Source organism: Centrocercus urophasianus, unplaced genomic scaffold (assembly GCF_019232065.1).
Source record: "Centrocercus urophasianus isolate 14NV4802_14NV808 unplaced genomic scaffold, USGS_Curo_1.0 seq_10, whole genome shotgun sequence".
In the NCBI taxonomy this organism is placed as follows: Eukaryota; Metazoa; Chordata; class Aves; order Galliformes; family Phasianidae; genus Centrocercus; species Centrocercus urophasianus.
Window position 1 is genome coordinate 82,882,230 of NW_024884142.1, and position 27,825 is coordinate 82,910,054.

Consider the following 27,825-nt stretch of genomic DNA (forward strand, 5'->3'; position numbering starts at 1 on the left):
CATCCATTTATCTCCCAGCGGAAGCCTGATATTTCTCAGCACTAGACAATAGCCATTTATCTGGGATTTATGAAAGAATATTCAAAAATAGGGCTGTGCTCCACTACCAAAGAACAATATTTTTCGAAAGATATTACTGAAAACAAGTCTGCCACACCCTGCAGCAGATCTTCAGAAAGATCAGTAGCCTTGCCAGAAAGAAGGAGACAAAAGAGTCTTTGTCACACATGCAGAAGGATATTCCTTCAGAAGTGCAAACTATCAATGCCAACAATAAAAACAGTCATAACAGTTTTTAGGATAGGAATTCCTTCATCAAACAACCCTAGGAGGTAGGTAAAGGTTTGCTCCAGGTAAGTGAGAAATGAGATTGTTCAAAAACAGCATCCACCTCTCCTACATCCTGGTTTCCTTAGCAGCTGAGTGGAAAAGATGACGGAAACTAAAAACTAAGCGTATGGAAAGATTGGTGTCATTCCTTTTCCCCTTCCAATTAAGGTAGAACAATGCTGGGTTAGCATCATTTTTTATGTCTTTGTACAACTGAAAAAGGAGATCAAAACACAATTCATATCTATCCCCTCATCTCGATCAAAAGACAGTTCATATCTACCCCCTCATCTCTCAGTCTCTCTCATTTTAGAAGCAAGAGTTTACAGCTATAAATGGCAGAAAAGAGAATTTGGATAAAACAGGCTAATTTCACAATGACAGGCATTTCCATTTGTTTTGACATGCAATTTGCAAGCAAAGAGACAAATAATAAACTTGCTTGCTCTGAGAGCAGAGTGGCTGAGGATACTGGGATTACTCAGTCTGGAGAAGAGGAGGCTCAGGGGAGGCTACTGCTCTCTACAATGGCCTGAAAGGAAGTTGTAATGAGTTGAAGGTTGGCCTCTTCTCCCAGGAGCAGTGATAGAACAAGAGGATTGCTCCAGGGAGGTTGAATATTAGGAAACATATCTTGGAAAGAGCAGTGAGGCAGCAGCACAGGCTGCCCAGGGAAGTGGTGGAATAATTGTCCCTGGAGGTGTTCAGGAAACACAGAGATGTGGCACATGGGTTACTATCCTATTCAGCATTCTTACTGGCAGCACAAGACTGAAGAAATTTGGAGGTTTGTGCAGCGCTGGAGTTTCCCTCTCCCCATGCTGGAGCTGGGGGATGAAGCAGAACCACGGTGTACCATGCTGCTGCTTGCAGGCCCTGCCTTTCTGCAGAGACCTTTTGTCTCTAGCCACCAGCGCCATGTCCTGGCCCATTGATAAGACCATTGTGAGAAGGGAGGTTAGATTTTAAAGAAATGTTTTGTGAGCACTTTGTTTATCCTGCCATTTTTTTTAAAGACCACAAGCACTTACATGCACCCGGTCCCCGCTGAGGCCTGCAGACATGACACGCGCCTTCCAAAACACGTACTGCTTCCTTGAAAGGCTTAGCCAGCAGATGCAACTTTTTGGTATCCACCAATTTCTTTATATTTAAAAAGGAACCCCCAACCACAACAGATCCATCCTCTGTCCTAGGATCTACTCTGTTTTTAAAAACAGTGTGTTATACTTTTTGGATACTCTGAGTTCAAATAAACCCACAAATATGAAGCCAAACCTTAAATCAGAAGGCTAGTAATAGCATGCTTTAGCAAGAAAGGGAGGCATGCCACAACCTGATCCTGATTTTCTGCCCTTGAACTCTTGAATTAATTATAACAAATTACAGGGAGCCCCACTACAATTTATAAGCACAATAAACTCCCTCACAACCACCTATAATTTTATCAGGGTTAATCCAAATACCTACAGAATTATACAGTACAAAACTCCAACACACCGTTTAGAGTAAAAAATGTGGGAAGCCATATTTTCTTGCTTTACAAGCCTCATCTCTAAGCAAAGGCTAAGTATGCTCCCTTCAAGTTAGAGTCCAGCAAAGGCAGACCTGGTGACACCACCAGATCGTTAGCAGTTATAAAGGCCAGAGGAGAACTACAAAAATTGCAAAATTTTCAGCTGAAAAATAACATTCAATATAAGCATAAGTATCACACGGAAACACTAGACTAGAATATCTGGTGTTGAAGAGTTCATTAGCCATGTTTCTTTAAAAGTAGTATGCTGCACAATCCATCTGTTTTGGATTTTTTAGCACATGCTACAATAGTTTTATTGTTCAACACGGCAGTCCCACTGACTTCAGAGTCCTCACGTACTTAACTACATGTTTGCGCCTCCTGAACTGAGACAGACACATATGGCTACAGAGGTTACAGTATGGGAGAAGCTTGCTCTCTTAATTTTTTTCTTAAATGATCAAAAAACAAAACGGAACCAATTCAGTCAGCTGAATTATTCAGCAGACCAACTGTAGCAATGCCATATACTGCTTTTTTTATATAGCTCTTAAAGGCTACGCATGATGATCAGTATTTTCATTCTTGCAGTCCAGTTCACTTCAAACAAACAAACAAAAAGAAACTAAAAACTCAACACAGTGAGGGTTTTGGAGGTAAGGGAAAGATGCAACTTTCCCTAACAGTGATACCACTGGAACTAAACCCAGATCTCTTCTCCATCAATTGGCTCCACAGCTAGAGTGATTATCAAAGCCTACGAGAAAAATCAACTCATGCTAAACTTCCTTCACCTTTTTTTGTGCGGTCTGAAAGAAAGAAAAAAACAAAACAACAAAGCACAACCCACAGTACTTTACAGTTTTTGTTTTGTTTATTGGTCCAGGAACTGCTGCCTCCACCCTCACCTCCTTACGAACACAGTCTCCTCCATTTCCACACAGGATCCTCATGAGGAAACAGAGCACACACACAAAGAAAACCCTCTTGTTTTTTTCCTATTTTGAAACCCAGCAAAATTTCAGCAAAAATGAGATTAGACAGTAATGTGAATAATAGCTTTGATTTATTTCCTTTACTCACATGTGTTGACTCAGTTCAAAATATGCTGTTCTCTAACCTGAAGAGTATACGCAGCTAACCTTCAAGCTGTCTCCACTATGGGAAAAGGTGGTTTAAGTTGCGTGTGGAAGCAATATGAGTCAACAGTTTGAAAATTCTCCTGGTAGCCAGCCAGGTTAATGGCCAAGCAGGTTAGACTATCACGCAAAAAAAATGTGGTGAGTTAACTAAACATCTGTGTACTCTAGCTCATATTCTGCAATACTGGAAATAAATAGATAAGTTTATTAAAAATTGGTTTAAGTACAAGCATAACTCTACTAAATTATTCTCTAGACATACACAAAAAAAAACTTTTAAATAAAGGCTCTGGAGGAAGACTTTGTGTGTTTATGGAACTCAAACAAACAACAACAAAAATTAATAAAACCTTCACGTATTCCTGTCTCATGTAATCAACATTCAAATAAAGCTCTACTGTATTTAGATATATAAATACAATATATTTAGGAGAATTTTACTTTGTATGGAGCTAAAATCCAGTTCACTCATTACATTTTTATACATCTCCGGTAGTAAGAAAACAGTGAAATGAGACATAATGAAGTTGGTGCCTATGTGTTAGGCCTACAGTACAGTAGATCATTCCTGTGAAAGTATTACTGAAGCACCTAAACTTTGCAGAAAACATGAAAACTCAGGCTGTTTCCCTTTCCCAAAGACTGATGAATATAGGATTTTGACAGAAATAGTTGAACATTCACTCTGCACATCAGCAAACCACGCAATAAAACTATGGCCCAAGAAGATGTTAGAACTTCCTTCTAACAGGAGTGGATGCAATCCTGCAAAAGCAAACGCAGCTCTGATAACAATGGGCAATGTTGCCAAAAAAGTATATGAATCATTGCCCAGTTGGGTGGGTAAAGTAGAATCATTTCATGAAACGAATAATTATTCTTTGTAAAAGCTTCAAAACAGCTGAAGATATCAAATGCAAAAGCAGCTGCCAAAGATAAAACAGGGAACCAGTAAACATTTCACTGTACAGGAATGTGCCATCTTCTGACACCAAGACTTCTGCCAAATTCTTTTTGAGATTTTCAGCTGCACAAGGGCCTCCACACAAATGCTTCTTTTAAACTCACGCAGAGACTTCAGGATTGTACTGACATCCAGTTGCAGCTTTCAGCTTTCTACTCTGCCAGTAAGGGAAAAAAATATTAAAGCTATTCAGCTCCCTGAAAAAGGGTGTATTTCAAACACGTTGCACCTCAGCAATAAGGAAAGAACATAATGTTTGCTCCAGCCTGTAGGACGGCCATCAAAATTCAATAAATTTGACTGAAGACTTGCAGAACTACTGTAACCAAGATTTCCAGTGCCTACAGAAGTCTTGAATTTAAAAAAAAAATAACCCCGATCAAAAGCAAAGGTCTGTTTGCTCGAAGTTGCTGGCCCAAATGACTCTTTCTGACGCTGTAGCCAAATTTCAGACCTCTACCTGAGGCTCCTTAACAGAAGACCAGTGAGCCGCAGTTCCCTTTTTGACACAAGCAGCAGAGAAAGGATGAATCACCTGAGGAAAGCGATCCATAACAGAAGAATCCTGAATCACGCTCTGGAAATGCCCTTCTCTTCCCTCTGATTACACAGGAAGTCTGGAGCAACCTTTACTCCTGAGACTCATCAAGAGAAGATGCATGACTACAAAAGGACCAGACTGCATCACAGAGACTCACATGCAGACCTCCAGCAGTCTGCACTTCGCTAAAGAGAGCACTACTCACTGCTACTGCAGTATGTAGAAAGATAAAATAGGGATATTAGCCCCAGTCTAGGTAACATGTTCATCTGTCTAAACTAGCGCCTTAAGTATGCTGGGAGACAAGTCAAAAGCAGCACACCATCCTGTAAGGTACACTATGACACGCACTGTGTGTACTGTGCTACCTAATGAATGGGCAGACTCATTTCACAATGATATGCACTGCTGCTACACCTTAAGGGGGAAAAAAGCACTCACACACTTTCCGATAGTTTAAATGACAAAGGCAGTGAACTGCACAGTTCATGGATTAGAAGAGGGTGTTTCCTTTCATCTTTATTTGAGGACATACATAAAGGCTTATGGGCACATCCCTGACTCAAGTATCTGGGGATGACAAGTGTTTTCCATTTTTACACTTCTTTTATCCAATCTCTCATAAAACAAAGGATTAAATAGAATCCCTCTTACTTTTCTTTTTCTTAAAGGGGGAGAAGTAAAACTGATCCATTACAGTAGATATCCCAGCCATTCTCAGTATAACTCTGAAGATTCTCAATGCAAGCTGCAACTGAGAAATTAAAAACAGCTATTCATTGAAGTAACACATTCCCGTCTTCTGACCAGCAAGGACAAATTGGTTAAAAACAAGCCATTCTTTTCTGGGATATGATATTATGCGTACATCATTAATGCAGAGGTCAGAACCAGGCTCAGAAAAGTTGGGCAGGGCCTTGGTAGGGCAATCACAAGTGAAATGGATGATAAGCTGTAGTTTTTAATAAGTAACCGTGTATCATTTGGCCTTTATTTTAAAGCTGTTTCATTTCATGCAAATGCTCTTTCTACTTTATGAGCAATAAGAACTTCATTTTCTCTTTCTTCTCCACCATTAAGGAAGCAAAAGGAAACAGTTCTAGTACCAGCATGTAACTTGTTTGATTCTAGAACTCCACAGGCTTGTTTACTTTCATAAAAGTGTATTAAAATATATACTATTTTTTGACTAGCCAATTAATTCTTGCTTTTATTGCTACGACAAACCATGTCCTCTGTCTTGTGCTAAATGCCAGTTCAGATGTATGCCTGTATATAAGACCTTTGCAGTGATGTAACATAACGACACACCCACAACACTGAACTGCATCCTCTTGCCTATTGCTTCCAGGCCCTAAATATGCTTGCTGCAGCCAGTACCAGTGGCAGACATGACTAAAAACACCACCTAGCAACTCAGAATCAAGCCCTTGGATGTAGTTTGAGAATGAAAACACTGAAAAGACAATATAACAGGGCCTGAAATGCTGTGTTTTCCTGAAGCCTTTCCATTTGAAAACAACACTGTCCTCAGACATCTTTAACTCTACTAACCACTGCATAGCAAAGCCAAGGAACGACATTTATCCCACCTTTGTTGCTATTTTATTTCTTAAGATATAAGGAAATCAAATTACATCTTCTTTTCCTACAGCACAAAAAGTATAAACCTAAAGGAGCAATTCTGTATTACAGGAAATAAGCCCCCCGACAACCCCACTTGCTTTTATAGTTGTATCTGTCTGTTTTAATGAATGTGAAAAACACAACCTTCAGGGAATAAAACAGATCAAAAAATCACCCTGTTAAAAGTCATTCCAACGACGACTACAGCAGAAGCTTTTTCACTAAATTTTACAGAAACTTCTTGGCCTTTGCTTCAGACAGAATGAATCCCACATCCATCATGGAGATGGTGGTGTGCTTTTGTCTATTAGGAAACATTAGATTTGAATTTCAAGTCTGTGGAACATTATTTCTGTTTAGAAACTCCAATAACATTTGCTTTTTGTTTGCCCATACCTCTACATCTTAAACCTGACATAGCCCTTGAGAGTTAATACCTAGCCAGAGTTTGCTTATCAAGTGCTTTGTATGTGAGTAAATCCAGCTTGGCCACCTTGCTAAACTCAACTTCTCAAATCCTTCAGTTATGTAAGAAGAAGGTTACTATCCATAAGCTTCAAAGAAAGCAAGATCTAATTTCTCACTTCATATCAAAAAGAAAATTAGTTGCAGTTTTCCTGAAGTTTTCTACTGCAGATTACAGCAAGATGTAAAAATCACATTTTAAATATAAAATAGTAAAAATCACATTTGAAATAGCCTGCTATGAGCACAAAATGAGAACAGCAGACACATTCAGATCTCACAAGCAGACTTTCAAGTGGTTTTCCACAAGTATACACACAAAATAAGTACGCTGTTAATAATACAGCCACAATTTGTGTGCGTGTGTGCGTGACACTGGAAGATCTACCAGGGAAAAGTAAAAGGCCAAGAAAGATAACGATTCAAGGCAAGGAGAAGAGCACAAATTTAAGTAAAAGAGAATTTACAAATGAAGTTCTGTCAGGTTTCAGGGGCTGTGCATGAACCCCCTCAAAGGCATGCCACTATTTAAAAATGACACATCTAGATATGCTTTTCCTTTCGTTTATTGAAAGCTATAGAATACTTGGAGTCATACCTCTCGTGTCTTCACTTCCTTGCTGCATTACAGAGCTGGTTTGAGTTTTGTTTTGAACACATAAAGGAATCCCTAAATGAAATTCATATATACATATATACACTAACATAATTTCAAGAGCAGTAAATTTTAAGGAAAAATCCAAACAAACTCAAAGAAATATACACAGAAAATACTTGTCACAAGTATTGACAATAAAATCATACATCATTCCATGTAAGTGCAGAATTTTTTCCTAAAGTCTAAATAATTTCTGTTTCCCAACTGTGGGAACCTCATTCTTCAGCAAGAGCTGCTCAGCATTCAGTGCAAGCTATGTGAATACTTCCACCACCCCAACTGGCATGGGTGAATTCAAGCTGGTCTACACTAGACCAATGAGGAAGCCCCAGCAATCTGTAAATGCTGTCATTTAAGAATTAGACACTCAAACATAATTTGCTGTCATTTAAATGGCCCAATACATAGCCTGGAGTACTTTAACAGTGTCAGATCTACTGAAATTTAATACAAATGGTTTCCATCATGGGAGAATATGTAAGAATACGTGACTAAGCCCTAGAACATAAAATAAGTATTATTTCCTCATGATAGATGAAAATGTGATACTGTCTAATGCCAAGATATTCCTGTTACAACATTTCTAACCATCACTGCCACTGCCTTCAAAACACACTAAAGCAAAAATGCAAGCTGAAGTATCCAAAACTGTATTTATAGTTATGCAATGCTTTTTTAGAATTGCTACACATGTACTGCACAACCACAGACATGAAAACACATTCACTTTCTGGTCTAAAAGCACCATATAATGTAATAGATTAGATCTAAGCATCAACAGCTTCTTAAAATATCTGGCACAAAGAGCTCAGCTTTCAATAATCAACATACAGAGAACAAGCTCCCCATTCACTGAAGAAAGTCAGCAGGGAGAAGGGTTTGCCCTCCTCAGCAAATTATTTTATAAACAGGGAATTAATGTTGAATCTTGAAGGAGTTCTTATTTTTTATGTTAGATCTTAAACATTCACTGAAATACAAAGCCAAAAGAAAAACCCCAAATCCCCTCAAACTAGAATATTACCAAAAAGCAAAACAACATATAACGATATGAATGCAAGAGACCAAGCAAGCACTGCACATTTTTTGTTGCTGTTGTCCTCCAAAAACATAATTAAGGCTTATTAAGTATCAGGTTGTTTACAAAGTTTACTACAAGCTTAATGCGTGTTTTTTTATGCTGCAGTAGCCACTAATATTTAAAAAGTCCAATAATTAAAACAATAAAACCATCAAAGGAGCACCAAAATGGAAATGTTCCAGACTGTCTAAGCCTGGGTGGCCAACCAGAGCTCTTACGACTCATCCAGCCTGCAAGCAGTTGAAAAGCAGCACATCTGGCCGCATGAGCTCTCCAACCAGAAGCTGAGATGTACGAGGGCTGCTGTCAACACAAACAGAATAGCCCGAGTTCGAAGGAAACCACAAGGATCTTCAAGTTCACCTTCAAGCCTCCACACAGCACCACCCAACATTCAAACTCGATGTCTAAGAGTGCTGTCCAAATGTTTCTTGAACTCCTGTAGCTCAGGGCCATGCTCACTGCCTGGGGCAGTCCGTGCCATGCCCACCGCCCTCTGGTGTGACAGAGCTGGAAATGCTATTACAAGAAACTTATACTGGCTTATGCTACGGTAAAAACACAAAACGGTTCTGATCATTACTATCATATCAGTGTTGAAGTGCACAGCCCTCTTAGTGAGGAGATGCTTCCTCTTTCTCACTGGGCAGGCCACAAAGCACTTTACTGTGCCAAGTAAGGGCTATATGTCATGGCCCACGTGATGTGACCAGAACTGCCCCATAAGCATGGCACAGCTGATCAGCACCTGCACAGGAATTAGGACTTTTCCTAGAAGAGGGAGATGGAAATTGCTTGCGTTTGCTCCCCTGGAAGCTACACAGCCTGCTCCTGGACACGGTCTTCTTAAAGGAGCAAGCATACTCTTAAACCATAACTGGATAAAGTGCACTGTAAACTTGAAGCAACAAGTATTTTTTGGAAGAGAAAAATTTGGGCAAAGAAGTAGGGCTTCCTCTGTTGGAAAACCAAACTTTAAAAGTAGTTACAGCATTAACATTGAATTGTTAAACTCAGATTTAACTCTCCAGGTGCAAGAGACCATTTATCTGGCCTTTGTTCTTAAACAGTCCACACTCCCACTTCTCACTCATTCGCTTAACCATCCAACTTAATCACACACCTCTGCACTGCCATCCTGTACAATATTACTCTCTCTCTCTCTATATATATACATATATTTTAATTGTTGCTGAATTTTTAAGAACAACTGCCATTAAAAAATCCTAAGGGTCTACCAAAGGTGTATGAACAAGTGGGCCACATAACCCATCCCAGCCCATCACTTCAGGACAGCAAAGTCAGTGCTGTCCCAAACAAAATGTATGGTATACATTGTGCTGACACACCGTGATATACAAAAATGCTTATTTCAGACAATGGAGTCACCACAGTGCTAAATCAACGACTGTGAACAGGGGCGTACACAGAGAGACTTCTCAGACTGCCAGAAGCTAGAGGTGTGACCAAGTGTGGAAAGAAAAGCAGCTTAATGTACCTTATAACCCTAGCAGTCAAAAGAGTTCCACATCACCGAGCTTGCCACAAAAGCAGATGGGCACACGAGGATGTGTTATCCAACCTTAACAAGCAATTAAAAGCACCATTTAAAAATAGAATCAACCGGTGCAAAAACTGAACTGAATAGACTTCTATTAAAAGCTAGCAACATAGGAAGATGTGCAGCTTTTGTTTGTTCAAAAAAAGTCACATAAACACAAGCTCAAGTAGGTGAGACATTTGAGGAGGTTTTTTTGAACTGAGGTAGGGTGAACTCTGAAGAAGAAAGGAAGGAAAAGAAGTCCAGAGTTCAATTAAAAATAAAAATGGATTTGCCAGAATCCTTTTCCCCTGTAAATAAAAAGTGGTCCCAAACCACATATTTTCCTCTCCGTTTCATACTGCAGGGATGTAAAAACCCACACCGTCATAAAGGTCTGTAGCTTTATATGTCTAAGAAAATACTTGTTTTCAAAGTCATCACTGAGCAGCTGCAGAAAGATAAAGGGGGGGGACTGTGAAAAAATATTTCTTTAAAAGATAAACACGAGAAAAAAAAGCAAACAGCTAGAAATGGTGAAGAGCGAGCTAAGATAATAAAACAAGACAAAATAGACATTTATTTAGTTAAAGGAGGATAAATTTAAGGCTGATTTTTCCATAGACCCTCCAAAAAACAGGCCTGGCAGCCACTTACTCTGATTCTCCACCTGCAAACATTTCTATGCAGGTGCAGGCATCTCTTTCCAAATATTCAGGGCTTTCTTTCACTGAAAAGCTGTGCAGCAGGCTCTTTGGGAACAATGCAGAGCCGAGAGCTGAACTCAGGGCAAGCACCCAATGCAGCACAGCATACGTTCTGCAAGATTCTCTTCCTACACAAACAAATCAAACCTAACTATCGCACACAGTACCATGGATATCCTACTCATCCACGTCACTGCTTCCTTTTTGCAGCAGCATACTCCAATCTGCAGCAGTGCAAGCCTCATTTGCACAGACATTACTAGCTATGAGACTGGAAGCTCCTTCCAAAAAAGAAAAACACATAGACCAAAGCACACATCCATTATTTCACAGGAGGCACGAGCAGTATCACGTGTGAAGAAAGAGATACTGTGAGAACTAAAATGCAATTTCAGTTTTCCCTTGGAAATGTAAGGAAAAAAAGATAACCCACCATAACTGGACATGGATCGTCTGATACTGATACAGAAAGCAGCACTGCACCCACATTTTCAGAAAGCCGTAAGTGTGTGGGTTCTCTGTTTTTGGAACAAGAGCACATTTGTTTACTCTAGACACTGTACAAAGACTTAAAAAAAAAATGGTTGAAAGGATGCCTCCCCTCTGAGGAGCTAGCAGAAAATAAAAGGCAGATTTATATTTCTAATCTATGCAAACATCTACTCTACAAAGCATCACAAAGACTGCTTTATATCAGATAGTATGCAAATCCCAGGTGCCTTAAATATGCCAAAAGCATGTGCAGCATCTCCACCTGCAATGGCTACTCACTCTGAGAACAGCTGGATGACTAAAAAGAGGTTATCTAAGCAGCCCATAGAGCTTTCTATGAAAAATTCCTTTTGCTAATGTGCCAACTCCCATACTCCCACCCAAATGGCATCTGATGTAGCTTCCATCAAGACTGAACAGCTTTTTAAATTGATCTCATCTGCTTTAAAAAAAAAAAAACTTCAATATTTTTTCAAATTATAGTAATTACAAAATGGCCAAACTTTTACTGATGCCTTAGGAAATGATCATGTGGCTATAATTCATAATTCCCATTGGAAGATGTCTCTGGGACTGGGTGCATGTGAGACTGAGAATACAAGCAGAAAAGATGCTGGAGTGACTGGGATCTCAGAAGAGACAGCACTAAGATCAGAAGTTACCTACAAGCAAGAATCTCAACACAAGACAAAACAGAAAGAGCAGACAGAATAGGAAAAAAGGAGAAGTAGGGGCTGAAAAAAGCTCTGTTAAGGAGAATGCAAAACAACAAGAGTACAACACTGTTACACTGAGAGAAATGCACAGCAGCAATGTTTGTTTAATTATTTTTACCAGGAAGAAAGAAGAAACAGGTGGTTGTTTCTTGTACATTTCCCTTGGATACCTGCAGGGAATTTCCATCGCAGGTCAGGAAACACAGCTGTCCCAAAAAGCCTCACCATTTGCACTCAAATATCATTAGCCAAATAAGAGTGACTGTATCCTATTCCTTCTTCTTACCCTGTTCCAGTGCTCTATTTCACTTTTTCTGAGTAGGAAAAACAAAACAAAACAAAACAAAAACCCACACAACTAGTATGAGAATCTTTAAGCACATGTCACATTTATAAACACCCCATGGAGTCAGATCTGATCTACTAAAATGAACTGTGTCCCTCTGAGTACTCTTTGCCTCATCTTTTCTCATAGGTCTCAGAGGTTGACCGTCAGACTCATGTTTTCTCTTTCCTTCCCAAGGATCCCACATGCCCTATCCTCTCACATCACAAATATCTCTTATGGCCTAACATAAGGCATCCCACACTGAGCCATGGCTGTGCTTGTGGTTATGTGATGGGCACCTGCAGCTCTGAAGCTCCTCAACAGGCAACCTGGGGAATATTCACACACTCTCTCACTCCATACCTATCCACACTTTTGAAACAATGAAATCACCTGGACACAAACTAAAATCCAAACAATTCCATCTGAACATTAAAAAAATAATTAAAAAAAAAAAAAAGACAAAAAACCCATACTCTGCTATTGTGAGGGTGATTGAGAATTTGTGGGGTCTCCTTCCATGAAGTTAAAAATTCCATGGAACCCAGCCCTAAGAAATGCCCTCCAGCTGGCCCAGCTCTGAGCACATGGGTTGGGCAGGATGAGCTCAAGAGATTTCTTCCAAACTCAGCCACTCTGTGGTTAGCACTGCTACTTGTGTTGTGCTTCAGCATGTCAGCTGACATTCTCACACTGCATTTCAGAAGGACAGTACTGACTACTTATTAGATTACTAGTAAATTTCTCTCCCAGCATGTCACATATGGCCAGGTGTTCATTGCATCTCTACCACTGGGGGACACAGTGGTCAGACCAGTGTTACCTTCATTTCTGCATCATACATTTGGCTTGTAATATACAGCAAGTTATCAGCAAAACCACAAAAAGCTCCTGACCACTGTGAGAGGAACTGCTCAAGCAGAGCTCCTCTCTCTTGGCAAAACCCAAAAGCCTTGGATCATTTCCTCTCTATTCAACAACTGTACAAGGTCCTTGGCAGAATATTCAACCTGGGACAAATCTCTCATAACCAGCTGTCACAGAATCACAGAACTGTAGGGGTTGGAAGGGACCTCCAGAGTCTACAAAGCTACAGATCAGAAGTGGAGTAAACCAACTCAGTCAGCCAGTCACAATCAAGCCTAACCCCAAATGCATATATACTCAGTTTCAAAACAAGTGTTTAATCAGTTTACCAAGTACAATCAAATTAAAAACAAACAAAAAACCAAACAAACTAAAAAAAAGCCCTATTTGTCCATCTAATCAGACTTCAGATTAAGCCTTCCTCTGGCATTTGTTTCAAAGGAGTTCTCCATGTATTCACCACTAAATTCTCTGAACCTAAAATTTACTGAATCTAATTAGAATTGCACAGTTGAAGGTTTCCCACCTTTACATCACCCTCACAGAAGAGATTCTGCTTCAGAAGAGAAAAAAACCTGATCTTACAGGCTATTCTGCTTCTGAGACCCATTACTAATCTGCTAGTTTTGATGGAGGGATTAAAAAAAATAATATCAATGTGAGACACTTAGAAGTCTCTACAGCATATGTTATCAATCATATCAGAAGGAAAAAAAAAAAAAGCAGCTGCTCAAATTGAGAGTTCTGTGAGGTTCAATTGTCATTGAAGTGTTTTGTTATTACCAACCTGGGCAAAATGAGCAAATATACCTCTACAGGTGAGATAAGAATGAGCAATCAGCACTGCAGGCTGCATCTTAAACAGGCAATAGCATCCAAGTATCTACCTACAGTTCATCCAGCACACAATTAGGCTAGGATTAGGCCAACAACCACAAGCAACAGAAAGAAAAAAAAAATAAAAAAAATCAGACATTCTGACTGCACATCAATTAATTTTGAAGGAAATATTCTGAGGTTTCCTTCTTCCAAAGCACATAAGACAGGAATGCACAGATACATACAAGTGTCAGTGTTTAAAGTCTATTCACAGGGAAGTAAGATTTGTTTTCTTTAGGCTTTCAACTCCCTGTTTGACAAGAATTCTGCATACACAGTCATGACGCTGCTTGACAGCTGTCATTTAATAAAATCAAATATTTTGCATCTTACCCAAATTAGTTCCTATGTTCAATCTTAAGATCCTTTAAAATACACCATATGCAAATCCTCAGCATACTTCATATCTTGCACACCTACAATTAATATACTGTTTCTCAACTACTCTTACACAACTTTTAGATACTATGACCATAAGGTGAATTTCACATTTGCAGTATCAAGGCTAGCACAGAAAGCTTCTGCCAGCCTGCACCTCTCATCCACTTATTCCATTCTTGACCTTACAACAGCTGTTCTAATGCAACCATGTCTAAACCAGATAAATTAAATAATTTTGGCTAAAAAGAAAGCAAGCCCATCCCTTCTTGGGTGAGGTGGGCTATTTTTTTATTTATTTTTATTTTTTTTTAATACAACACAGATGTGCACAAACCACAGTGATGTGGTTTACAAGGGCAGCCCCTCAAAAAAGCTGTATTGTTACAAATGCAGCACAGGGCTCTGAGTAAGAGAGTAATTCCCATAGAAGTTGTTTGCAAAGGTGAGCCTGATCATAATTAAAGGACTAATACCCTCTAACAATTGTAATCCTTTTGTGAACTACAAGGAGAAAGATCAAGAATGGGATGGGCAAAATCCAGAAAGAAACCAAAGTTCACTTTCAGCAAAACACAGATGTAAGAATAATAAACTGAAACTGTATGTGAAAGTCATCTGTATATAGCTTTCTTCTGATCAGTTGAAGGTTAAAGGAGCATTGTCACAGTAGTCTCTTTCAAAATTTATATCAGATTCTTAAATATGTATTTATCATTCCTTTTTCGTTTCTGCAGTTGGCCATGTATAATCAATCATTCACCAATATTGCAATCTTTTTTTCCCCACACAGATAGAACTTAGTGATGACTGCCTTTCCCCTTTTGGGCAGCAGGCAGGAAAGGAAAGGACTAGGTGATTCCTGAGTGCTGAATGTCAGAAACAAAGTAATTGTCCATTCCCTCACAGCTATCACACAGAAGTGTGAACAGAGGGAATTCACATACCTTGTTACCTCCTGTTGCAGTCTGGAAACGCTGGGCACATAGAACATCACCCCGAAGAAAAGCAAAGGCTCATTGGCAAATTTGTCCAGCTGCTTCTTCAGAGGCTTTTCCAGTTCAACCCAGCGGGCTTGCTGGCTCTTGCTGAGAAACCAAAGGCCAAAGTAGTGTGTCTAGATAAAGAAACAAAATAGTGTCAGTTTATCCTTTTCAGCCAGACCACACACCAAAAACCAACGACACCAATGCAAAGAACAGATGGCACTGTGTCAAATCTGCCATTTCCATATATAAAAAAACAGAGGTGTTTTGTTGTTGTTGTTGTTTGCTTTTTTTTTTTACTGTCATTCTGTGATTTTTAGAACATCCTTGAAGACAAATTAACACTGCAGTATAATGTACTTCATATGCAGTACTATCAATCCTCTTATCTCTCCAAATACATTACGGGGTTCTGCCTGAGATTATGGCATAGATAACTAACTGATTTGCAGAAAATGTCTGGTTCAATTTTATTATTTGACATGCTTACACCTGTACCTTGTGAACAGACAGCAAACAGCAAATATTAAGTCTTAATCAAAGCGCAGAGCGTCATGAGATCACACCCATTGCAAACAAAAGGACAAGGCAACCCTTCCAACTCTTCCTATTCAATGTAAACTTTCAAGTAGCTTCCACTAGTTTAAAACCCTAAAACAAATGAAATGCTTATTTTGTTGTTACAGCTTAACTTAACTGGACAATCCTTCCGCATGCAGTCACAGTACTTTGTACATAGCACCACCTTTCCAGTAAAGATACTGGAGAGAAACCTACACACATTTGCCAACATGTATTTACCAACGCCAGAACCATTTTCCTGATACACTATACATAATATTCGCATTCTAAAATAAAAATCATTCACAAGGTTTTATGACGTGCAAGTAAGTACTGCAGAAGACAAGTTGTTTCCTCTAGGCTCTTGAAAAATAACCATGTTTAAAGCTTCAGCTATTTCATATACAGCGTCAGTCTCAATCGTTGTCGTGCATCCCTTAAAAGGGACAAAAAACTGTTCCTGGTGGGGAGTAATTGACAAGGAGCAGAACTTTAAGTTCTATAAACTGGTAGTAAGAAGCTGAAGGCATGTCTGATTCATCATGAAAAGTTCTATCAAAAAGCCCCTAAACCACCTACGCACTGTGCCAGTACTGTCCATAAATTCATGTTACAATTAACACTTAGTACTACAACTACAGATCTGAAGGAGTAAAAAAGCACTTGTGCTTATTGAAGGAAATAAGCCATCCCTTCCATTAGTTTAGATTAGCCCTAAATGAAATAAAATACTTATTTTGTTGTTACAGCTTAACTGGACAACAATCCTTCCACAGGCAGTCACAAGCTTTTATACACAGCACCACCTCTTAATTAAAAATACTGGAGAAAGGGTAAGAAAAAAAAAAACTTATTTCCTGTTTTGTAAAGTGTTCATTTGAAATTACTTTTAATACATTCCAAAAGTTTGGCCTAGAAATCAACCATCAAGATTTCTCCAACCAAATTTTCCAGATAGTCTCATTTTCAAAAATCTGTTATCAAAAATAGAGACAAATTGCAACGTGGCATTTTGCAAAAGCAGTCATTACAAGTCTGTTTCACTTTAGAAACAGAAAGGATACTTCTCTAAAAAACACTATATCTACCATGACTTAGCATCCAAGACACACACAACTAATGCAATACTGAAACTTTAAAATACTTAGAAATTACAACAACGCATCATAAGCAACATTGCTCTAGTCTTTTGATTGCTGATAAACATGCAAGAAAATCATAAGCAAAAATGCTGAACAGTAGTATAGGTGTATTTACTTTAGGGTCTCATTGTGCACATAGTTCATATCCATATCATTCATATAATTTTCCAGAATGTCCAGATTAGCATTTAGCAAAGGTAACGAATTCAACTTGATTCCTCAGTTAACTCTGTCAAATCTGCAGTACGCCTTGCAAATGCCTCGTTCTTTGTCTTTAACAGTAGCTTGGGTACAGCATAGCAAGCTGGTTCCTTTTTTGAAGAAAATCAGTGCAGTATTTCCTTCTAGAATTTGAAGTCAATTGGTCCAGGAGACAAACAAATCCAAGCGGATCAGCATGGGGTAACCTTAAAACAAAAATTCACTAACCAATTAGCTGATAGACGCCTATGCTCTCTCCAGAGTCATCACTGAATTAAGAAGTTCTTTTTGACCAGCTCAGTGTGATAGGAATTAAAGTAAACTAGCAACTAAGATGACTTGCAGCCTGAAGTCTAAAATAATTATTCAAGGGATTGAGGGCATTAGAATTGAACAGCTTGAATGAGCACGTTGTCTACTGAACAGCTGGGCAATGAACAACAAAAATTTAGTTTTGTTACAGTAGAAGTTTCTTCAAGTATCAAATCCAGGAAAGGAAAAAAAGGAAAAATAATACAATCTGAATCACTTCTAAGCAATATGAAGAGAATGCTGCTTCTAAGCTTCTGGAGTAGAGCAGATACAGCAGACCACCCCTTGGGAAGCATGCATTTCACAGCGCCAAAAGATGACCATTTTTCCTGGAAAGCAGCCTGGAAAGGATCAAGCAATTGCAGACAAAACACAAGAACTGCAAAATGGAGATTGAGTCACAAATGCATGCCCTTGGAAGAGAAGACCAACACAGTTATCTGAATATTAGCTTCCAGTAGCCAGGAATTTTTCTTCTTGAAAATGTTGGAATTTTCTAACAACTCTCTGTGCAGAAGGACTTCCACATCCACTACCACAAATGCCTAAAGAGCTTCTACCCCAAGAAACATCAGTACTTCTCATCAGGAACAAAGGAACACAGGACTGGAAATGGCTGAACCTCCAAGTTCAGCACACTGTGACCTGTCACATGATAGTACAGAAAGCCTTACCAAATCTGAGTCAGGTGCTGCCATACTCTAGCCTACAGAGCATTTTTACAACACAGAGAAATCACAGGTTAGATGGTAGGATGATTAAAAACAAACAAACAAAAAACCTTTTCATCTATAAGCAGCTGGCAAATTGCAAAAGCTGATCTACTTGTCCATCTCAAAAGTAAACCATTGGCAAAAAAACAAAACAAAAAAAAAAAAGTACACCTATTTGTGGCAGGCCCCAAATTAACACAGGTTGCTCTAGTAAGTAAGAAGAGCAAAGTGGCATAGAAAATAAATGATGCCTTCACTTCTAAAAAAACATACATCTTCTACTCAGGGTTGGCGGACGGGCGAAAATATACTTTTTATAACACTAAGCATATGCATACACATTCAGCTTATGGACGAAGAGCTCCAGTTGCTCGTGCTTTTGGTCTGTCTAATCCAGAAATGAATGAAGAGCTCTGTATGAAAAGAGTTTGCAAGAGTTTTTTCGCAAGGCTTGGGCATTATCCTTGCCTATCAGGCATCACTTCATCAGTGTACAAGGTACCCATGCAGATGCTGTGGTATGAATCTGTGAATCCAAAGTGCACTATGTGAAAAGGTGATCTTTGAAACATGGTAATACAAAAAACTGGACACAAAAACTGTGTGAATAATTTCTTTTTTTTTTCCTGCTAGGTCAGTCAATGATGCAGTCATTTTAGACTTAGACTTAGCCACAGTCCTAAGTCCAGAGCTATGCTTGTCTTTTTGTCAGGAAAAAACAGCAGAACTGTCAACACCACCAGACTACTTGCACTCACTAAACCAGCAAATCTCACTCACAAGAATCCAGTGAGACAGGCTTAGTGTTTATTAAAGCATCTGGTTAAGTGGCCAACTAAATATTTATCCTCAGGGAAGAGGCAGAGTTCCAGCTCCTCCGGGTGAAAGCATTAAGCTCTGCTGTCCTGGGGTTCTCACTCAGCCAGCTGTTCCTAGAAGGTCTCTGATCTAAGCACTGCCTGAACTCAGCCCTAGCAGGGTTGGAGAGAAAAGTCCAACCAAGTCAACTGTGGAGGCAAACTGGATGCTGAGCAAGAGTCTCCAATAGTATCCAACAAGGAAAGAGCATCTTCTAGGAAAAAAAGAAAGAAAAAGAAAAGCAGAAAATTGCCACCCTTGTGGAGCAGCTCGCCACTCTTTCTTTGACTGGGTTTTGAAACACCACAGTGCTGGAGGTACCACTATGGAGTTGAGCTTTAATAAGTAAGTTTGGTCAGAAAGAACCTTGCCCAACACCCTTTGCTGATCCCACTTCCCCTCAAAACAAAACCTCCACAAAACAGTACAAATTACTACCAAAACATTGTAAGATCTGTAAACTTATTTTTTAAAGTTAATAAAGAGAACAGGAAGAAACAGAAGTGAAATCTCACAACTCTCAGAGTTGTACAGATTACTTCGCTATTTGAAGTAAGTTCACTTAGTCTCACTTGAAAGGAAAATGGTATTGTACTGAAAAAAACTTTTTATAATCTATGCAGATCTGTGCAAAATTATAAGAGGATGCTTCTGACTTCATCCTCCTCCTCTTTGCTCTTCCTCCCCAGTCTTCTTATTCATTTTTACATAATGTTAAGCTTATAAGCTCAGTTCACCGGGACTGGTACCTGTTCATCTACACGGACTGATGCTTTGTCAAGAACTTTGCTGAAAGGGATAAAAACAGATTTTACAGTAGTTACCTGGCTACACTTTCTATTGACCTATTCCTGAACCCTGACTCAGTCAGGGAGTGAGCTGCATTCCCCAGAGATCAAACAGAAATATGCATAATCCATTAGATACTGTTTTTCAGTTGTGCGCAGTGTAATGATTGATGGTTCTTTGCAACAATATATATATATACAGCTATATCAAACAGTTTTGCTTTCTGCAAGAAGCTTCAAACAGTTTTTTTTGTTTGTTTGTTTGTTTGTTTCTAAAAAACAGCTCGAGAGAAACGTATACATTCCTAGCACCAAGGTAAATGTTGGGGTACACCTGGGATCTATTTAAACATAAGAACAAATGAAGGTATTGAACAAAAGTTGTACTTCATTTTTAAAAGAACAGGCATTTTCACCTGGGACTGCATGGAGACTTGAAACAGGATGTTAGCTGTTCTGTGCACGTGGGATTTAATGAAGTTTGGTTTTCCTTTACTTGTACATCACAGAAGTCTTTTGCTTCATTTTGGAGAATTCACGAAGCCTCTCTCCAACACAGATTCTTGCAAAACTGCTTTACTTCCTCAACCAATACAGTTAGTGTGGCCTCTCCATTCTACTCAGCTATCAAGTTGTGAGAATCTCATAGACTAAGTTTTGTCAAAATATCTTTGACCTTTCCGTGAAATTTGATTGGTCAGTGACTGCAAATTTGTGAAAACTCTAAGGAGGGAAGAGGACTGTCACAGAATGATTGCATTAGCCTTCTCTCCTCTGTCAGCCATGTCATGAAGACTAGAGGGTCCAAACAAGAATTGAATTTATGGTCAGAAAGTTCAGCACACATTAACAAGCATCTCAGAGCTTGCTAGTTCCAAAGATTTCTTACATGAGGAGCAAAGAGGCTGAAGGCACACCTAAGGGTTTGAAGATGCAAGTAATTCTCTTCCCTCCTAAACAAGCAGCAGTGGATGCTTCTAGAATCAATCAGAAGGGGAAAAAATAGAAAAGAGACTCAAGAACACTTCTGTTAAAATATGCTGTACTGTTGAAATCTGAACTTTACAAAATTGGTTCAATACTGCCAAAACTTTGTTTAGAAAAAAAAGTGGAGAGGGTGATGAAAGAAGGGGAAAGTGTTCCAACAACATCAAAGCATTCTCTCCTGTGTTGTTAAAATATTTTTTCATCTTAAAACACAAACTCTTTGTGCTGACATTTCTTTTTGCATGACACAAACAATTTTGAAAATGAAAGAAAACACCAAAGCAATACAAAGCCCCCATGAAACTGAACACTGCCCAAAACAACTTCCTTTGCTACTATACTGTCTGATCTCTTTTTCTGGAAAATTTTGAAACTTCAGGCTTCATTCCAAAGTGGAACAAAACATATTCTGAAATCACAATATGCTTTGTGAAGAAGAATGCTAACCCACTGATAGAGCTATTGTTCACAGAGGCAGGTGCATTTGTACAGAAAGAATCTTCAGGCCCCACACTGTGCCAACTTGATAAACCACAAGGAATACAAGGAGAATCACTTCATTCTTTTCACTCCTCTCTGCACTGGAAGGAAAAGGAAACACCTAGCCTCTGTACACTCCAAAGTGTCCCCAACAACACAAAGAAATCATTTTCAATTCCTGGGAACTCCTCATATCTAAAAGACTGGGGTAGTAGAGATGCTTCTGTATGTTTAAAAATACGATTATAAAAAAACACCATACCATCTTCTGACTCTGTCCTATTCCTGCTGGCACATTCCTCTGCCTATTCCACAGAAAGACAAGTGAGATTCTTCTCTCACTCATTATCATTGCCGATCTGCAAAATGAGTGTTTGTTTAGCTCTCATCTGCATTAGCTATTTGTATGCTACCTTCCAGTTGCCACATTACAAAGGGCCCTAAATGTAAGACACTGCAAGATCCAGCAGGACAGTCAGACAATATGGAGCAGTTCCCAGGCAATGATTTTCAATCTGTGGTTTGCAAAAGCCCGTAAGCATGCAGGATACTTAAGGAGTCCACGGAGTTTAAGATAAGACAGTTAATTTGTGCCACACATTGGAGGGAGCTTTCTCAACACTTAACAGACAAACTCTACAGCAAGAACTAGAAAATAAATGATTTTGGTCCTTAATAAGATAAGTCTGGGTCTCTAAACTTTTCTGTAGTAAGTATTGCAAATGAAAGAAACCTTTTGTTGTTTTAGATACTAAGTATTTCAGTTAAACAAAAGAAAGAAAAAGACACCCTCAAATTTTACTAGCTGTTCAGTTTACTAGAACAATTGTTGCCTGTTGTAGTAAGTTAGTAATAAGAATATATTTGTATCAAGGTATACATTAGAAAGCCAGAGCGCTCATTCTCACTGATATAACTCAACCTACCATGTCAATGAAATCAGGGTTTCACTCAGACAAACATGACTGCAACTTGGCATATCTTGATTCAGAAAGTAACTCTCATCATTTTCTAAGAAAAGAAGAACTTTGTCCTCATACTTCAAAGAGCTCTCAAAGCTACAGTGAAAGAGCAATAGCACAGCACTCTGGGTGTTGCTCTATCTTCAGTTTTCACACAACCAGAAGATGTTTGTCTGAGCTCCAGCTGTTGGTCATACCTGGCCAGCTCTAAAAGTAACAGGACTCATATGAACAAGGACTGCCTGAACTAAATGACATAATTAGGTTGGAAGGACCTTAAAGATCACCCAGTTCCAGCCCCCCCTACAACAGGCAGGGCTGCCACCCAGCAGATCAGGCTGCCCTGGGTTCCACTCAAGCTGGCCTTGAACCTCCAGGGATGGGTCATCCACAGCTCCTCTGTGCCAGTGCCTCACCACACTCTGAGTAAAAAATTTTCACCTAATATCTAACCTAAATCTCCCCTCTTTTAGTTTAAAACCATTTCCCCTTGTCCTATCACTATCAGATGGTGCAAGAAGTTGGTCTTCCTCCTGTTTATATAAGCTCTTCTCAAGTACTGGAAGGCCACAATGAGGTCTCCCCAAAGTCTTCTCTTTTCCAGGATGAACAAACCCAGTTCCCTCAGCCTGTCTTCATAGGAGAGGTGCTCCAGCCCTCTGATCATCTTCACGGCCCTCCTCCAGACCTGTTCCAACAACTCCACATCTGTCTTGTGCTGGAGGCCCCCAGGCCTGGACACAGTACTCCAGATGGGGCCTTACCATGGCAAAGCAGATGGGTACAATCCCTTCCCTCATTCTGCATCTTGTGATGCAGCCAGGATACAGCCGGCCTTCTGAGCTGCAAGTGCACACTGCTGGCTCATGTCCACTAAAAACGTTTCAAGTTATAAAGTGACAGACGGCCTTTCCTGGTTACTCTTACCTCACGTAATTCCAGCCTCTGAGCAACAGCTTCCAAGCACTCCTGCCCTGTGCTCTCCACAGAGAGAGTGCACTCGATGACATTGCTGTCCAGCAGACGGATCCGTGTCACAAAGCAGTTCTTGCTCAAGACATTGTAGCGTCTGGTCCGTCGTAGTTTCAGCCCGAAAGGCATGGCTGTTGGCCTAGAAGATTGTCTCTTCCCTTTACTCTTCTAAGAGTATCAGCACACTTTTTGACTTGCCTTAAAGGCCTCTTCAATTGGTACTACACTCCTCCAAAAATGGAGGTGGCTGTCCATTCCCAAGGCAGGCTCCAAGGAATTCCTGTGAAATACATACAAATAAATAGAGTTAGGTGTGAAATTCGATGTTCTCAAAGATCAGAGGAACGAAAGACTGCTGAAGGGAAAACAGTCACATTCAAATCCTTAAACAAACACCTCTACACATATGACTGTCAGGCAATCACAACATCTCCCAGCAGAACACATTCTACAGCAAATCTTTCAAAAATTCTATCTTGGCACTGAATTTAAGGCATAAACTTAATTGCAAAGTCACTCTATGAGAAGCTCAATGAAAACCGCAACTCTACTGAGCAAATATACGGAGGTGCTAACTTTCCCACCATTACCCCACCACAGGGGTCTATAACATAATCTTCAAGTTAGGTTTTTGGTGTCCTCAGGCAAGCTTTGAAAGCTAGCTAAAGTAGCTAAGGAAGAAAGGAATTTAAAAGAGGCGAGAGTTTGAAAGAAGAAAGTCTGCCTGTAGTCAACAGGAAATGCATGTGCTCAGTACTTAAGAAATATCAGACCTGAAGCATGCATGTGAAAGGCAAGAAGGATCCAAGACTTTACAGAAAAGGTTCCTCTGAAGCAACTACTGATATTTTGTTCCCTTCCGGCTGCAATGCAGTTCTGCATTTCACCCTTTCAGGTGGAATGAGTAACTGTCAGATGTCAGAGAGCAGAATAAAACCAAGTGGGAGAAAGAGAACACCAATTCTGGACATCTCTCCGACTACTCCTCCTAAAATTTATCAAGGAGGCACACAGCTGTTAAACCAAAATACAAAGCAGACAAAAGAACTAAAGATACAGATTAATGACACCTGAAACACTGTGATCCTTTTTATTTATTCTTTTCTTCATTTCAGAAAGGATCAGACTCCATTTAAATCAAAACAAAGCATATATACTGGCACAGCCAGACTCATAGTGTCATTTTCTACATGCAGGCAGGAATTAAATAAATGAAAAAAGAAAAAAAACAACCACAGGAATTGCTTGTTACCAAACCTTCCTAGTTTAGTTTGAATATTCTGGAGAAAGAGATAGAGGAATGCTAACAATGGCACTTAGAAGTCCACTTCCCTTAAATAATACTGAAAATAAAAACTAGCTCCCATTTCCTCGTAAGGGACACAATAGAAAGCATTGCCAGCAGAGTATGCATCATTTAGCTGAATGTGACATTTGAAATGGATAGTACACTGCCCACATGTGTTGTTTGGCATAGAACTGGATGAATCCGTCTTTAACGAATGTAGTTGCTATGGGGATTATTAGAAGCAGCCCAATTGACTACAGTGATTATTGTTATACTCAAAACATAACTATCACATATTTGATCAAGAATATTTTCTAAAGCCAATATAACTTGTCATTTTATCCAACAATCCAAACCAAAGTCACATACTGAGAAACACAAGCAACTCCTCATTATTTGGGTGTGCAAATTACTCTGGTAATTTGCTTTACCATAGAAACACCTACAGACTCTGAGAAAGGACATGTACCATTTGACAGAGATGCAAACAAATCAGTCAGCTTAGGTGCTGTACTTTCTCATTTCTAACTTTTGTGAGTACAAACATTATTTCTATATCTTCAGGATTGCATGAAAGAATTTCTGTACATTGCATCACTGCAATATCAGAAGCTATCAAACATTAATGAATTCATCCTCAAAACAATCTGATGAGGCAGGGACATATTAACTATGATTCAGAGAAGAGGAATTGAAACAAACATCACCAGCTTGTCACTGGAAGAACAGAGCAGAACCATATATAAAAAGCAGGTCAGTCTATGCTTTAACCCCTAGCTAACTATTTGGCAGTTATTTTTCCCATGAATCTATCCAAAACCACAACATGAAGTTGAACAGTGGGAAGAATGAAAGGAAATTACAAAGAATTAAGGGTGTGGAGGACTATATATATCTTATCAAGAACAGTATTTTTGTTCAGTCTCTGGCTTTGCAGATAATTTTAAGTGGGACACAGAGGGTTTTAGCTAGTCTTTTAAAAAAAGTAATATCATACTCCATAAAAATTAAACTATCCAACTCTTTAATGATCCACTGTCCCAGAAGACTTGCATACAGACAATCTGTTCTGGAATAAAACCACCAATTCCCACACAGTGAGAATGTTAACGGGACTACAAATTAATTGTTCTATCATCTGGTTTGCTTATGTAAATAAGGGCAATATTTCCTTCACTTTTCTAGAAGCAGAAAAGTAAGATGAATTTTTTCTCAAGTCTATCAAGGGCCAACAGCTGGCCTCGCTTTCTCTGGATGCAGACATACAAATGGGTTAACGTCTTTGAGTTACACTTTGTATAACATGGTTTGGGTTACCTTTTTATTTCACACAAATATACAAGAGAGCACATAATCTGCAATATGAAACATCACACCTGAGATGATGAGGCTGAGACAACATCAACTGGCTCAAATCAGACCACCCTTTAACAATTGTTAATTCTGAATTTAATGCACATGTCTAACTTTCCCATTTACACACATTCTGGATTTTGGACCACTTTTACACTTCGGTTTTCTATTAGGCTGTCACTTTTAATTTTTCTGTTAAGCCCTCTAAGTAAGATCTTAAAGGTCCAGATCATTTACAGATTCCTAAATCAGAGTACTATGCTTCATTATGTTTGTATAATTTTAAAAGCATCAGGACTCTCAATTTTCACTTGTAGAATTTTGTAGACAACTGAAAAAGGAGAAGGCTGGAAACAGAAGGGTTCTGGTCTACTACAAGGAATGCTGAGTTTTTCCACAAATAGAGCTCTTCACCTGAAAACTTGACAGAAAGTTAAGCAAAAACCCATCACTTTTCTGAATGCAAAAGGGAGACAACTGTGTCAACATCTCTACTATAGTCAAGTTTCCAGGCTCCACAGAGAATCTGTGCCTTGTTCTCAGACGTCCAGTGAAAATATGTCTCTTGCTCTAAATCTTGTATGTTGATGGTAGGCAGTACTCTGGCAAGCAAGTAGGCCCATGAAGACAGCAGACATGAGACCTGCGCCTGCCCATGGCAGAGGGTGAATGTTCAGACAAAACATGGGTTCAGGAATTCAGCGACACGCCTTTGCTTCATACGCACTTGCACGTCAGGCGCCATTTTGTCAGACTGCTCCTGCGCTGCCGTCTGTCGTGCAGCAGCAAAGCGCAATGGAATATTGGCGGGAAGGTTTAACCTCTACTGCCGCACCATCAACATATGGCTCTGATGGCATGGGCCAACATATTACAAGAGGCATTACTTTCAGAGCAGCCCTCATATAAGTATTATCCTGTTTAAGCAAAATAAGAAATAAAATGAAAAACGGGCCAGTCCATCTGCTAGCATAAACACTTAAATACTATTTCCTATACTGTATGTTTGAAAAGGCCTCATGGACAAAGCTAATGGCTAACACAGCAAAGATAAAGAATGAAAACAGACTTGACACAGAATAAAAATCCAACTCTTAACCCACAATCACATTCCAAACATAACCTAAGTTCTCTTAACAGCTTTCACTAGAAAACAGCTCTAAGAGGGAGTCTCAGTTAAACCTCTGTTAAGACCACATGAAACAATGAGTACACAAAAATCAAGCCAACATTTTACACCCTTTCCAAATCTGAAAAAAATCAAACTAAACAGAACTATAAAAAAACAACTCCTCCTCTGCTCTACCAACAACATCTGGAGCTGGCTGGAGTTTCTTAGTAGTAGTTTTTGCAAGGCAGACTGAAGGGACAAAGGAGAACAGCTCAGTATTTCATGAGGAAGAGGTCATGTGGCAGAAGCTCCTTTGTGTGATGAAGGACACTGCTCCATTAGCACAGCATTCACTTGCTTCCTTAGATATATTTAAAGCCAAGAGAAAAGAAAGGCCAATAAATAATTACAGGCCAATACAACTCTCGGCACATTTGCAAGCATGTAACTTGCTCCTCTATTCCAGACTTCACATATAGGAGATGAACACAATGATCCTTATAGGTCCATTTCAACTTGCATTATTCAATGATTCTATATACTACTGTATGACATTATTGTATGAAAGTTTAAAAAATAATAATGAAAAGGCATCTGATACAAAATGCACTTAAAGTAGAATGCATTCTCTCTCTTCACTGGCTTCTGTATGCAATTTTTGAAACTCCAGGAAAAAAGCAATTACTGTCAAACAGCAGCCTGTATTTACCAACAGCATCTGGCTCCCTTCCAGCATTCCTGGCCCAGCAGGAGCAGCAGCACACCTCACACAGCTATGTAACCCTGGGCTGGGCATGAAACCGCAGCACTTGGTGTGCACTCATGTGGGGTGCAGCCTACGGTTTGAGGGAAGAATAAAAATAACAGTGTTAGGGAGA

At 39.3% G+C, this 27,825-nt stretch overlaps 1 protein-coding gene across 1 annotated transcript in view; it reads right to left on the reverse strand.

Moving 5' to 3' along the window:
* The window catches only part of PTPN14 (protein tyrosine phosphatase non-receptor type 14), a 107,203-nt gene that overhangs the window by 47,367 nt on the left and 32,011 nt on the right, over positions 1-27,825 (reverse strand). Inside the window, exons 2-3 of the mRNA XM_042809174.1 lie at positions 23,151-23,475; positions 15,181-15,350 (exon numbers count right to left, since the gene is read on the reverse strand). Of these exons, the coding sequence (XP_042665108.1) occupies positions 15,181-15,350; positions 23,151-23,324 (344 nt within the window). The 5' untranslated portion in view covers positions 23,325-23,475. The remainder of the gene's footprint in view (positions 1-15,180; positions 15,351-23,150; positions 23,476-27,825) is intronic.